Source organism: Jaculus jaculus, chromosome 14, assembly GCF_020740685.1.
Source record: "Jaculus jaculus isolate mJacJac1 chromosome 14, mJacJac1.mat.Y.cur, whole genome shotgun sequence".
Classification (NCBI taxonomy): Eukaryota; Metazoa; Chordata; class Mammalia; order Rodentia; family Dipodidae; genus Jaculus; species Jaculus jaculus.
The window spans coordinates 12,454,963-12,467,998 of NC_059115.1; the positions used below are offsets into that span (position 1 = coordinate 12,454,963).

Here is a 13,036-nt window from a genome sequence, read left to right on the forward strand (position 1 = left end):
GAGGAGCAAAGAAGTTGTGTGTCCACAGAGCAGACTGGCCAGGGAGAGCAAAGGCTCTGAGCTGATGAGAACTGGGCTTGAAGCCAAGCTCTGTCATCCACCAGCTTTGTGGGGTTAGGCTACTACTCAATGCATCTGAACCTCAGTTTCCTCATCTGTAAAATGAGCACGGCGATTGTCGCCTAGGGCTGTTTTGAGGAGCCAGTGTGACTCAGGCGCACATGTTTATATAAAGTGCCTATTGTGTTGCCTGGCACATGGTAGGCACACTGTGCTAACAGTTATGGCAATCATTAGTTAAGAGGCAGGGTGTTCTAGGGGAGACTCATAAAGGGGGAAAGTACATGGGATTTGAGCTGGCCCTTGAAGGAAAGAAGGGGGCCATTTTGACATGGAGCGTGAAGCATCAGCATAGCTTAGAAATAAGTGAAGAGCCAGTGGGCTGAGCTCTCACTTCCCTTACAGTCCCTGGAGAGTATGACAGTGACCAAAACAGATAGGCTCATGCTCTGAGATGCTTTTGCCAGTTGCATAAGTGAACATGCAGATAAATACTGTGTCTAGCTGCCGACTGCTCTGAATGTGCTCAGGGAAACTTAGAACATAGCAAACTGCAGCAGGAGTCTTTATTCGAATTGAAGGAAAATGTAGCGACAGTGACACTTGACTTGTCAGGGATGAAGGAAGAGTGAGCCGGATTAGGTGTTAGTATGAGGGGATCCAAGGCATTAGGGAAGGATGTGGCAAAAGCTGTGGGATGGGAACTCAGTGAAAACCAGGCAGGTAGCACATCAAGGAAGGAGATGACTGGAGCAACAGTGAGCTGGATTGCTGGCAGGTCTTGTAGCTGAACTTTACCTGGGTTTGTGTCTGAAATTCCCTCGTATGACGCTTTGTGAAGAGTTGCCAATCAAGCCCCATATCTGCATAATCCAAAAGTCTTGAAGCCACTGTTCCTACCAACACAGTCGTAGAAACAGCAGCAACAGTCAGTAGACATTGCATTTTGAGGGAGTACAGGATAGAAAATTCTCTTACCTTTTAGCATCACATATGTCTCTCTTTTCATTTGTTTGTTCGTTGAGGTAGGGTCTCACTCTAGCCCAGGCTGATCTGGAATTCACTATATATCCTAGGCTGGCCTTGAACTCACAGAAGTCCTCCTACCTCATCCTTCTGAGTGCTGGGATCAAAGACATGTGCCACCATGCCCAGCCACATGTAAATCTCTTAATGGCCCATGTGTGTAGGTTGTTATGAACATTAAGTTGTGTCATGTTAGCATTGTTCTCAGGGCATCTCTTCCATTTGAACTTGACTGCAGCTCTTGCACATTTAGTTGTCATTATTGGTTGCAAACATAAAGTGTACAACTGTTTTTGGACTACTCTTAAACTGATGGACTTTCTGTTTTGTAGGGGCAGTGTCATTCAGAATTTAATGTGTGCTTATTTTATGAAAATTAGACAGGTAGATAAATATGAAAAATAATCCATCTGCCATTGCCCTTAGGTGCTGTTGTATTCCAGGAATGGGGATCCTCTTACCTCCCCCCTCCCAGTCCTTCCAAGTTCTTGACTCCTTTGCTGTCTGCCAGTCTCCAGGTTGCAAGCTCTGGTTTTCTGTGCTGTTACAAACACGTCTATGTGCTCACTCGCTCTTTATTTCATTATAACTAAGTGATAAGGCTCCTTCACAACCTTCCCCTAAGGAACCTGCTGTCTGGAAAAAAAAGAGATGGACACCCAACACAAATCGTGCATTGTAGCTTGATGAGATGGTATTTTAGCGAGTTCATATTTATTTTGGAAGCTCTCAGCTCTGACCTAGAAAGAGTTCTATTTCTGAAGCTTGCATACATCTCCCTGCCGTGGTTACTTTCTATGTTTGTTTCCTAATGTTTCCACACTGGCAGCTGCATAAATGAGGCTTTTCCTTTAAACCCTGATGCCCATGCTTCTCTTTCTTAGGAAGTGAACCTTACTCTGTAAACCCTGCCTCTTTGCTCCATTTTCCATGTTTTTATTATGTCTATGCCTCTCCCCAATAATAGAAATATAGTGTATCTAGTGTCAAAACATCTATATTTTCTTTCTAAATATCTTACTTATTTTAAAGAGGAAGGGGGGCAGAAAGAGAGAGAAAGAATGGGCACACCATGGCCTCTAGCTCCAGCAAATGGACGTCTGAAACATGCGCATGCGCCACCTTGTGCATCTGGCTTTACGTGGGTGCTGGGGAATCCAACTCTGGTCCTTAGGCTTTGCATCGTTGAGCCCTATCTCTAGCCTGCATCTTTTCTCTTAATGTATAAGCAACAATCACATTGCAGAAAATCCTCACCCACAATATTGCAAGTCCTCTTCTCTTTTACAATGAAGAACCTGAGGTTCTGGGAGATTTTCATTTCCAAGGTCACACAGCTCATACATAGTGTGGTCTGCCTTTGACCCTCCAGTTCTCTCCAGCTCCAAAGGCTTTGGACCCCTCCAGCACCATCTCCCTTCTCAAGTATACTTTTCAAGCCTCAGTACCAACCTCCCTAGGATCACAACTCACCAAGATCAATGGGATTTCAGTGCAGGCCTTCTGGCAATTAGAAAAGGTCCTTTGGGATCCTGCAGAGAATGTTCTGAGTAATTCAGCAAATTGTATTATATTTCTTGCCGAGGGGAATATCTTATTAAAACAAAAAGTAGCTCTAAAATAAAAGCCTTCAATGCTGACAGTGAGTTATTTGGAAATCCTACAAAATGGAAACCCTACATGGTAGCCATGTTGTGCAATGGAAAAATGGGAATGGAAATTAAAATAATACTCAGCTGTCTGCTTGAGTACATCTTTCTGTTCTCATGGATATGCCATGCATGTTGGTATTTAGCCTGCCTGAGCTTTTCCACCAGTGTCCCTCCCCCCTGTATCTATTATGATTTCACTTAAGGCCATACCTGAGCCCCTCAGCAGAACCTTTGCTCGCTGTTCAGGCTCACCCTGAACAGTCCCTCTACGAAACCCATTTAGCATTTATTATCTGTACCCCAATTTACTGTTTATTGTTCTCTAATTGTTTCATGAGTCTTTTCTCTCCAACCAAATTATAAGCTGCATGAGGGCAAGGAATATGTGTCATGCGTCTTTGGGATCTGCCTCAGAGTGTAGCACCAAGGTAGGTACGATGTAGGCCCCTAGTAACACTTGACTTGGATCACTCAGAACCCCAAATACCGTGAGCACTTCCTATATAACTTCATATATGTAGTTGTTCCCATGTCGCCAACATTATTCTCTCTTTGGATATCCATGGGGACAGACTGCATTGAGGGGTCTGTGTTTGCTGTTTTAGGATGCTGAATCATACGAGAATGCCATGGAACTCAACGAAGACAGGAAACCTCAGAATCCAATTCAGGACAACTTGGAAAACTACAGGAAGCTGCTCTCACTGGGTAAGCAACAGTCACCAATCCAGTCATTAGAACCTTCAAACTGTAGAATGCATCCATAAATGTGAACAGAGTTGGACTTTAAGAGTAACAAGACTTGGGAAAATTAGAAGCCTGGGTGGGAATAAGCTATGAGGTTTTTTTCCCCAAAGAAATCTCTCTGGCTTTGGTTAAACTATACATTGTACATGGTGTGTTTGCCAGAGAGTCGATACTTTTTCTAGAGTAATGAGAGCAGAGATTTTAAAACACATTTAGAGTATAATTTTTAGTTCCTGTGTGTAGACTCCCCCAGAAAGCATGCAGCCTAATTTGTAGTAGAAAGGTAGTTAGAAAGGTCTAAAGTCTGCATGGCTTCAAAGAACTATCATGTTTAGATAGTAAAAGCAATGACAAGTTGGAGGACCTGGGTGTGGTGGCACATGCCTGAAATCTCAGTACTTAGGAGGCTAAAACAGGAGGGTTTCAAGTTTGAGGCCAGGTTAGTCTATGTTCCTAGTGAATTGCTGTAGGAGAAAAACACTAGAGAAACATTGGAAGCCAGTGGAAAGTGATCACTTGGTGAAGACTAAAAGAACGTGAGCCAAACTCACAGACACAGGGGCCTTTGTACAATCTTCATCTTCCAGGGGTAGTCAAGAAAACCATGTAGGTCAGGCTGGGTGTGATGGCGCACGCCTTTAATCCTAGCTTCTGCGAGGCAGAGGTAGGATGATCGCTGAGTTCCAGGCCAGCCTGAGACTACATAGTGAATTCCAGGTCAGCCTAGGCTAGAGCAAGACCCTACCTAAAAAAAAAAAAAAAAAAAAGGTTCGAATGGGTTAAAGAATGGATAGAAATAAAATCAAAGCCATGCAAAGAATTGCATGCCCTTTATATTTAGTGCCTTAGGAAAAGAGAAGAGAGAGGAGAAGGGAGAGAGAGCAGCTTATAGGGTTCAGCTTCAGGCTTCAGTTTGAGTTTGAGTTGTCCCTCTGTTCTTATCACCAGGGGTACAGCTTGCCGAAGATGACCGCCACTCCCACATGACCCAAGGCCATGCATCAAGGTCCAAGAGAAGCTCCTACCCAAGCACCAGTCGAGGTAAGTACCAGACACAAATCCTACACCTGTGGAGAATCTACACTTTACATTCCCAAGCATGGAAAACTGCTGTCCTGCAAGTCCCACTGCCATCCTTTATGAGTCTAGGGACAAGGGAATAGTTACACATGGGGTTTCTCCCCAGGTCTGAAAATTATGCCTGATGCCAAAAAGTCAACCCACCGCCGGGGAATTTGTGAAGATGATTCTTCCCACGGAGTGATCATGGAAAAATTCATCAGGGATGTATCGCATGGCTCCAGATCAGGAAGAGCAAGAGAGCTGAATGATCGGCCTCAGAGGTTCCCGTTCCCCAGGATGTCCAATGATAACTGGAGGGACAGTTCATTAAATAATAGGGAGTCACTGGCCCAGGACAGGGCTTATGAAGGGAATGTGTTTAGGGGAGGCTCCAGATTCAACCCAGACCCTGTTTCTAGAAGGAGAATTCTGGAAAGGAAAAGGCACTATCATTTTGACAATGACGGGGCAGGCCCAGCTTACATTCATAATGTGTCCATCAGGAAGAAGCCCTTTGCATGTGGTAGTGAGATGAGAAGGGCCATGAGCATGGGCAGCCTGAGCAACATTGGCAACTCTTCCTTCTCCCAGTTGCAGCCAGGTGATTCGGGGGGAATACCTTATGTATGTGACGAGTGTGGGAGGTCATTTGGTGTCATCTCAGAATTTGTTGAGCACCAGATCATGCACACTAGAGAGAACCTCTATGAGTATGGAGAGTCCTTTGTCCACAGTGTGTCTGTCACTGATGTTCAGAATGGTCCGGGTGGAAGTAAGCACTTTGTGTGCAAGGAGTGTGGAGAAACATTTAGTAACAGTGCTGCCCTAGCTGAGCATCAGAAAATTCATGCTAGAGCACAACCCAAGAATCAGGAGAATGAGAAAAGGGCCATTTCCAGTCCCACCTTCAGTGAGCTTAAGAAGATGTATGGCAAAGACAAATTCTATGAATGTAGGGTGTGCAAAAAAACCTTTTTTCACAGTTCTGCCCTGATTGAGCACCAGAAAATCCATGGTCATGGCAATGTTGGGGATAACAGAGATAATGAACCTGAGCGTGAACGTGAGCGTGAACGTGAGCGTGAACGTGAACGTGAACGCGAGCGCGAACGCGAACGCGAACGTGGGTTTGAGTATGGGCAAACCTGCATTTCCAGCTCAGCCCTTAATGATTTTCACAAAATATATGGAAAAGATAAAATCTATGAATGTAAGGTGTGTGGGGACACCTTCCTCCGTAGCTCATCCCTGAAAGAGCATCAGAAAATCCATGCTAGAGGAAACCCATTTGAAAATAAGAGTAAAATGTGTGAGGAAACCTTTACTCCCAGCCAGTCCCTTAGAAGGCGCCATAAAACTTACAAGGAGAAGCTATTCAACTTTAGCAATGGCAGGGATCGCTTCATGCCCAGCACAAACCTCAGTGAGCATCAGAAAATTCGTTCTCGACAGAACATCTTTGAAGGCAGGGGATATGAGCGATCTTTCATTCACGGTGTACCTTTCACTGAGTCTCAGAAGAGTCATACTATAACAAGACCACCTGAAAACACGGATGATGAGAAGGCATTTACAGTTAGCACTAACCCTAATAAAAAGCAAAAAATTTCCACTATGGGAAATGCCTCTGAGGGGAAATCATATGAAAGTTCTGCAACTCATAGCTTAGGCTCTGCACAAGCTCAGAAAAGTCACAGTGCAGTGGGGTTCACTAAGCCAACAGGAATTTCAGGATCTACCATTCAGAGCACAGATGTTAATAACCACCAACAAAATGTCCATTCTGGAGGGAATAACTATGAAGGAAAGGAATACAAGGGGTCCATTTTCCGTGGCTTGGCTGCCCCACGCCCTCTGAAACGTCACAGAGGAAATGACCGGGTGGAAGGTGATGAGAAGGGAGAGTCCTCCATTTACATCTCAGACCTTAATAATAAGCGACGGAAGATTCCCACTACAGAGAATACTTACAAAGGAGATAAGAATAACAACCACAAGGATTCTGCTACACAGAGTGGATCCCATGCTGAGGCTCAACAAAGTCTTGCTGAAGAAGGATCTGGTGAAATGAAGCAAGATGACAAATTTTCTGTTCCCACCACAAGTGTCCGTGAACACCAGAAGGCCCGTGCCAAAAAGAAATACATTGAGTGTAAGAGCAATGAGACCTCTATGATTCATTCCCTGTCTTTCGATGAGCTGCAAGTCATCCGCCCTAGAGAGAGGTTCTTTGAATGTCATGAGTGTGGCGAGGCCTTTGCTTATAGGTCTGACCTCACTGAACACCGGAAGATTCATGATAGAGAAAGGCCCTTTGGAAGCAGACGTTTTGAACGATGCGTCCTTCGTAGCTTGGCCCCTACTGACCCTCAGACAAGTTATGCCCAAGAACAATATGCTGAAGAACAAGCACGCTTATTTAGGGAATTTGGACAACGTTTTATCACCAACAATAACCTCAGTGCACAGAAAATCTATGCTCAAGAGAAAGTTCATGGAGAGGAAACCCATGGTCCTGAGACCCAAGGTCAGGAGACCCACAGTGAGACGATGCATGATCAGGAGACCCACGGTGAGAAGTCCCATAATCAGGAGACCCACTGTGAGGAGACCCATGAACAGGAGACACATGATCAAGAGACCCACGGTGAGGAGACCCAGGGTGAGGAGACCCGTGGTGAGGAGACCCACGGTGAGGAGACCCACGGTGAGGAGACCCACGGTGAGGAGACCCAGGGTGAGGAGACCCAGGGTGAGGAGACCCAGGGTGAGGAGACCCACGGTGAGGAGACCCACGGTGAGGAGACCCACGGTGAGGAGACCCACGGTGAGGAGACCCACGGTGAGGAGACCCAGGGTGAGGAGACCCACGGTGAGGAGACCCACGGTGAGGAGACCCAAAATCAGGAGACTCAGGAGACCCACAATGAGGAGACCCATGCTGAAGAGCCTCATGGTGAAGAGCTCCAGGCCCATGATGAGGACACCAATGGTCAGAAGACTTCTGGTGAGGAACTACATAGCAAGGAGCCTCATGGTGATGAGCCCCATGGTGATGAGCCCCAAGATGAGATGACCCATGGTCAGAAGACTCATGATAATGCGCCCAATGGCCAGAAGTGTCATGGCGATGAACCCCGAAGAAATAATCGCAATAGCAGAATCTATGAGTGTCCCGAGTGTGGGGTGGGTTTTTTGAGTCTCGTAGACCTTACAAACCATCAGGCCGTCCACAGAAGAACAAGTCTTGTTGACAGTCGTGAATACACACATTCTGAAGCGCACACCCATTCCGTCAGTGAGTATGAGAAAGAATACACTGGGGAGCAGCTGTACGAGTGCACAAAATGTGGGGAGTCTTTTATTCACAGCTCATTCCTTTTTGAGCACCAGAGAATCCATGAACAAGACCAGCTCTATTCACTGAAGGGATGTGACGACGGCTTTATCGCCCTCTTGCCTGTGAGGCCCCGGAGAAACCGTGCGGCAGAGAGGAACCCGGCCGTGGCGGGCTCAGCCATCCGATGCCGCCAGTGTGGGCAGGGCTTCATTCACAGCTCCGCCCTCAACGAGCACATGCGGCATCACCGAGACGACGAGTACCTGGAGCAGAACGAACTGGCCGAGGAGATCTTCATTCAAAGCCTGGTCCTGACAGAATACCAGGAGAGCGAAACCGAAGAGAAACTCTTCGAGTGCACCATCTGTGGCGAGTGCTTCTACACGGCCAAAGAGCTGGGCGATCACCACACCAAGGTTCACAAGGACGAGCCCTACGAGTACGGGCCCTCCTACACGCACACCTCGTTCCTCACCGAGCCCCTGCGCAGGCACATACCCGTGTACGAGTGCAAGGACTGCGGGCACCCCTTCATCGACGACACCATCATCACCGAGCACGTGATCTTCCACTCCGACGACGACGACGACGAGATCGTCACCGCGCAAGTGGTCGAGGCCAACGTCGTCATCCCCCAAGTCGTCCTGCGCATCCAGGCCTCCAACGTGGAGGCCGCCGAGCCGGAAGTGGAGGCCGCCCAGCCGGAAGTGGAGGCCGCAGAGCCGGAAGTGGAGGCGGCGGAGCCCAACGGAGAGGCCGAGGGGCCCGACGGGGAGGCGGCGGAGCCCGACGGAGAGGCCGAGCAGCCCAACGGGGAGGCCGAGGAGCCCAACGGGGACGCGGACGAGCCCGATGGGGCGGGCATTGAGGACCCAGAAGAGCGAGCCGAGGAGCCTGAAGAGGATGAGGAGGAAGATGAAGATGACGAAGACGAAGATGATGATGAAGAGGAGGAGGAAGCCCAGGAGCCCGGGGGAGACGCCGACGAGCCCGACGGCGCCGGGATCGAAGACCCTGAAGAAGAAGGCGAGGAGCAGGAGATCGAGGTGGAAGAGCCGTTCTACAACTGCAACGAGTGCACGGGCATCTTCCCGTCGAGCGCGGCCTTCAGCGAGCACCTCAAGAGCCACGCCAGCATGATCATCCTGGAGCCCGCCAACCGGGGCGAGTTCTCGGGCCACCACGAGCGCGCGGGCACCAGCGCCGGCGGCGCCGACCACCACCACCACCTGCACCTCCACGACGACGTGGACGACGACAAGTACTTCCGGTGCGACGTCTGCGGCCAGCTGTTCGACGACCGCCTGTCCCTGGCCCGACACCAGAACACCCACACTGGCTGAGAGCAAAGGTTGTCCTCCTCCCACCCCCACCCCACCCCACCCCACCCCACCGCCGCCCCACCGCTCGAGCCCTTAGCTGCAGGCGTTAGAGGACTTAGCACCAACCTGATGATGATGTCAGTAAGAAACCTAGACTTCCCGTGCACACACCTGATGTGACCTTTAGAATCAGACTGACCTGCTCCTTTAGAATCAGACTTAACCCGCTTTGGTCTCAGCTTTTCCCTGTTCAGCATCACCGTTAGCATGGGGGAAAGCTGTAGCCAAGTATCTTACCTTTAATCTTAGTAACCGGATGGACAAAGACCCTTCGGATATTCTAGAACCAGCTGTGACACTCCTATGACCTATCTATAATGATACCTAACCATGTATATAAGTGATCAGATCATAGCAACACAATGATCACATATATTTGGATTTTTCATATGATATACAGTTACAGTTTACTCACGGAGGTACCTTATGTGGTACTCTTTTTTTTGGAGGAGGAGGAAGAGAGCAACAAATTAGCATATATTTGTAAGTGTTTTAGAACCCGAGAAAGACTGTGCATTATTTGAACCCCATTGGTATCTCTTTCAGTAATTGTGACTGTTTCGTTCCTTACTCTTAGTCTTAGTGAAGGTGTAGGCATGAAAGATAACATGTCTTTTCATCTTGGCTGTTTGAAAAGAAAAGGCATTTGTCTGCACCAAAACCTCCAAACTTAATGTTGTGTAAGCCTTTACAGTATATGGATTGGCCTTTGTGATCCCAATCGACCTGTTGCCACATTGTATATACCTCATTGTAGTTCTCATGCAAAAACGTTACAATTGGATTTTTTTAAACCAACTCAACATATGTTCAATAGTGAATTCATAAAATCCTGAAGCTTTCCCCTGTAAATCTTGTCTTTGCCTTTAAAGAATAGGTTACAACCATCACTAGATCACAGCAGTGCCTAATGAAGGTTGAGAACCACAGGAGAGGCTCTTAAGCTGTAAATAAGGAAGCAGGCTAACAACCTTTCATTACTTCTGCTGTATACTTCCTGCCTTAAGTGACAAGTGGCGACATTGCTTAAGTCACCTGTGTGGTGTCAGTGTGTGCTGCCACAAGTCAGTTTGCTCTCTGGGTGCCCAGGAGCTAGTATCTTTAGATATTTCTGTCTGTAGACTTAATTCTGTTCTTTACCTGTCTGTCTAATCCATGTGTAACTTGCATTTAAAAAAAAATTGAAAAGCAAAAACACACACAAAAAAAGCTTTCTTTATAGTTAATCCAAGCTTAACATGGACTCAGGTTCCCCAGCAGCCTTAATTTGTTTCGTTATCATTAGTTATTTCTCTTTAAGCCTGCCTAAGTATTTCTGAGCTGTCTGTTTAATGTGTTTCTCTGAAGCCCTTTTTTTCCCTCTTAATCACAAACTGACCTCACAGCTTGAGGTTTTCCCATGTCCTGTACTGTGGGCCACCTGCACTCTTTTGCTTCCCCTCCCCTCACATAATGGCTATGTAATGGATTTTTGTTTGTTTGTTTGTTTTTGGCCTTCAGTTGGCTGGGAAAAAAAATTTAAAAAGTTAAAAATTAAAAAATTTTTAAAAAGTGGATCAGTAGATGAAGAAAGCAAAAGACAAATGAGATCATTTGAGCAAGAAAATTAAAAAAATACCTGCTGGGTGAATTATGTGTGCATCTTACTCTTATAGATCCACAGGACTCATGGGAAGTATGTCCAGATTTTCAAGAATGCCAAAGTCTAGGGAGGCAGTCTGAAAAGCTGAGAGTAAGAAGCAAAATTGAATAAGCCAAAGAAGGGAGTCCAGGCATATCACCAGACCTAGAAGGGAAAGGAGACAGAACAAAATCCCAGTAGGAAAAGGTTGGAAAGCCAGTGCTATAAGAAGGAGTTGAGTGGGGTGTCCTGGGTAGTTGGAAGAAGGGGCCTTTCTGATGGCATAGTATAAGTGAAGGCCAGCTGCATAGAAAGATACAAGGTTGGAACTGATATCCAAGGGAAAAATGGGAGGCAGTGAGACACTGCACAGGAAAAGCATCCTTGAAATATGTGTTGTCATCAGAGTTAAATTTGGGGTGTCACCGCGAGCAGTGTTACTTGTTAGACCCTTTTCAGAAAGCATCTTGCTAAGACATCGGTGTCCATCCCAACCATAAATGAGTGGAAAATTAGGAACGACATAAATGCTAAACAATAGAGGAATAATAAAGTAAATGTATCCTTGGATTCTTAAGCAGCTGTTTAAAAGTGATAATCGAAGAGTTATGTAGCAGATATTTACAGAATATTAAGTGAAGAAAGCAGGACACAAGATTATATTTATACTACAATTATAACTTTCAAAATGTATGCTTAAATAGTCAAAAGCTATTGTGTTGTTGTAGGCTTTATAGTTGAGCATTATTTTCTTAAATTTCTTGAATGTTCTTTAATGGTAGTGTTAAGACATTAATGATCCCATTTTCCATTGTGAACATAATTTGAACTCATTACCTGGAAAATACAGAAAAGTGGAGGAAAAATAATCCATCTTCCCACCATCCAAAGATAGATAATATCTCTTCAATATCTTGTTTATTCTTGTTACTGTGCACAGGTTTATATTACAACTGTGTCAAAATGTGTATTCAAGATAGCTGTCATGTTATTCTTACGTAATTACGGTTAAACACTTTCATCTTAAGTTTTTCAAATGCTCCCTATTAAGTGTCCTGATAACAAAATTTATTATGCATGTCACCATTAGAAGCATAATATTTATCCAGAGGAAAGATTGGAAAATACAGTAAACAATTAAGAAAAAGGAAAACATTTCACCCATGTTCCCAACACCCAACAATTGTGAAGATTTGACTCTATCTCCTCCATCTTGTTTCCAGTGCATAAACTTGTGATTATGACAGTGTTAAGTAGATATGCATAAAACCTAAATATTAAAAAACATGGAAAACAATTGAAAAATAGTGTTGTGGAATTATGGTTAAGTATTTTGCTTTCATCGTAAAGACAGACTCATAGAAAACTGAGAAATGCGGTTAAGTAGAAGAAAATTCACTCATGATTTCAACAACTATTGTTAACACCTGGATCTGTGCACCAGTAAGTGATAAGTATGTGTGAGTGCCAAAAATGGGAAGGCACATGAAAACAGCTGAGAAACAGTTGTGTGCTTAGAAATGGTTGTTGTGGAATTACAGTGCAGTGTATTTTCTCAGTTTCTTTGAGTGGTCTTTACCATAGTGTTTTAATAGTTCACTTTTATTCCATAGATTTCCATTATATATGTAGCACACATTCTAGAAACCTTGACGCTGTGAAAATGTAGAAGAGAACCTCACCCATGTTTTCACCATCCAAAGACTGTGTTAACATCTTGATAATTTTCTTTGTCTTACTTCTGTGCACAGGTTTTTGGTTTGTTAATATGGTTGTGATTGTTCTATCTTGTAATAGTGTCAACAATAAAAATAAAGTTAAAATAAAATATTCTTCAGTCTCTTCTTTTGTCCAGTTTAAAGTGTCTGGGGTTGTTAAATATGTGGGACTTGTTGCTGTTGTCAAGGTTATAAGTCCAAAAACTTTAGTGTCTTCTTAGACCTCCTATAAAGTTTGGCTTGCAAATTGCATTCTTCAAGGATTGCATATTTTAACAATTATTTCGAAGGGATCTTTGGAGACCGCTTGATTCCATGTTTTTAACTCACTTCTAAGATGAAAACATGTATTCCAGTAGTGATTTAAATTCTATTATAAGCACAAATATACTTCAGTTACTTGATGGGGCATTTTTAACTGGAAATAC

At 45.1% G+C, this 13,036-nt stretch overlaps 1 protein-coding gene across 1 annotated transcript in view; it reads left to right on the plus strand.

Moving 5' to 3' along the window:
• The window catches only part of Peg3 (paternally expressed 3), a 34,097-nt gene extending 21,379 nt beyond the window's left edge, over positions 1–12,718 (plus strand). Inside the window, exons 7-9 of the mRNA XM_045133682.1 lie at positions 3,344–3,446; positions 4,434–4,526; positions 4,672–12,718. Of these exons, the coding sequence (XP_044989617.1) occupies positions 3,344–3,446; positions 4,434–4,526; positions 4,672–9,230 (4,755 nt within the window). The 3' untranslated portion in view covers positions 9,231–12,718. The remainder of the gene's footprint in view (positions 1–3,343; positions 3,447–4,433; positions 4,527–4,671) is intronic.
• Positions 12,719–13,036: the final 318 nt, after the last annotated feature.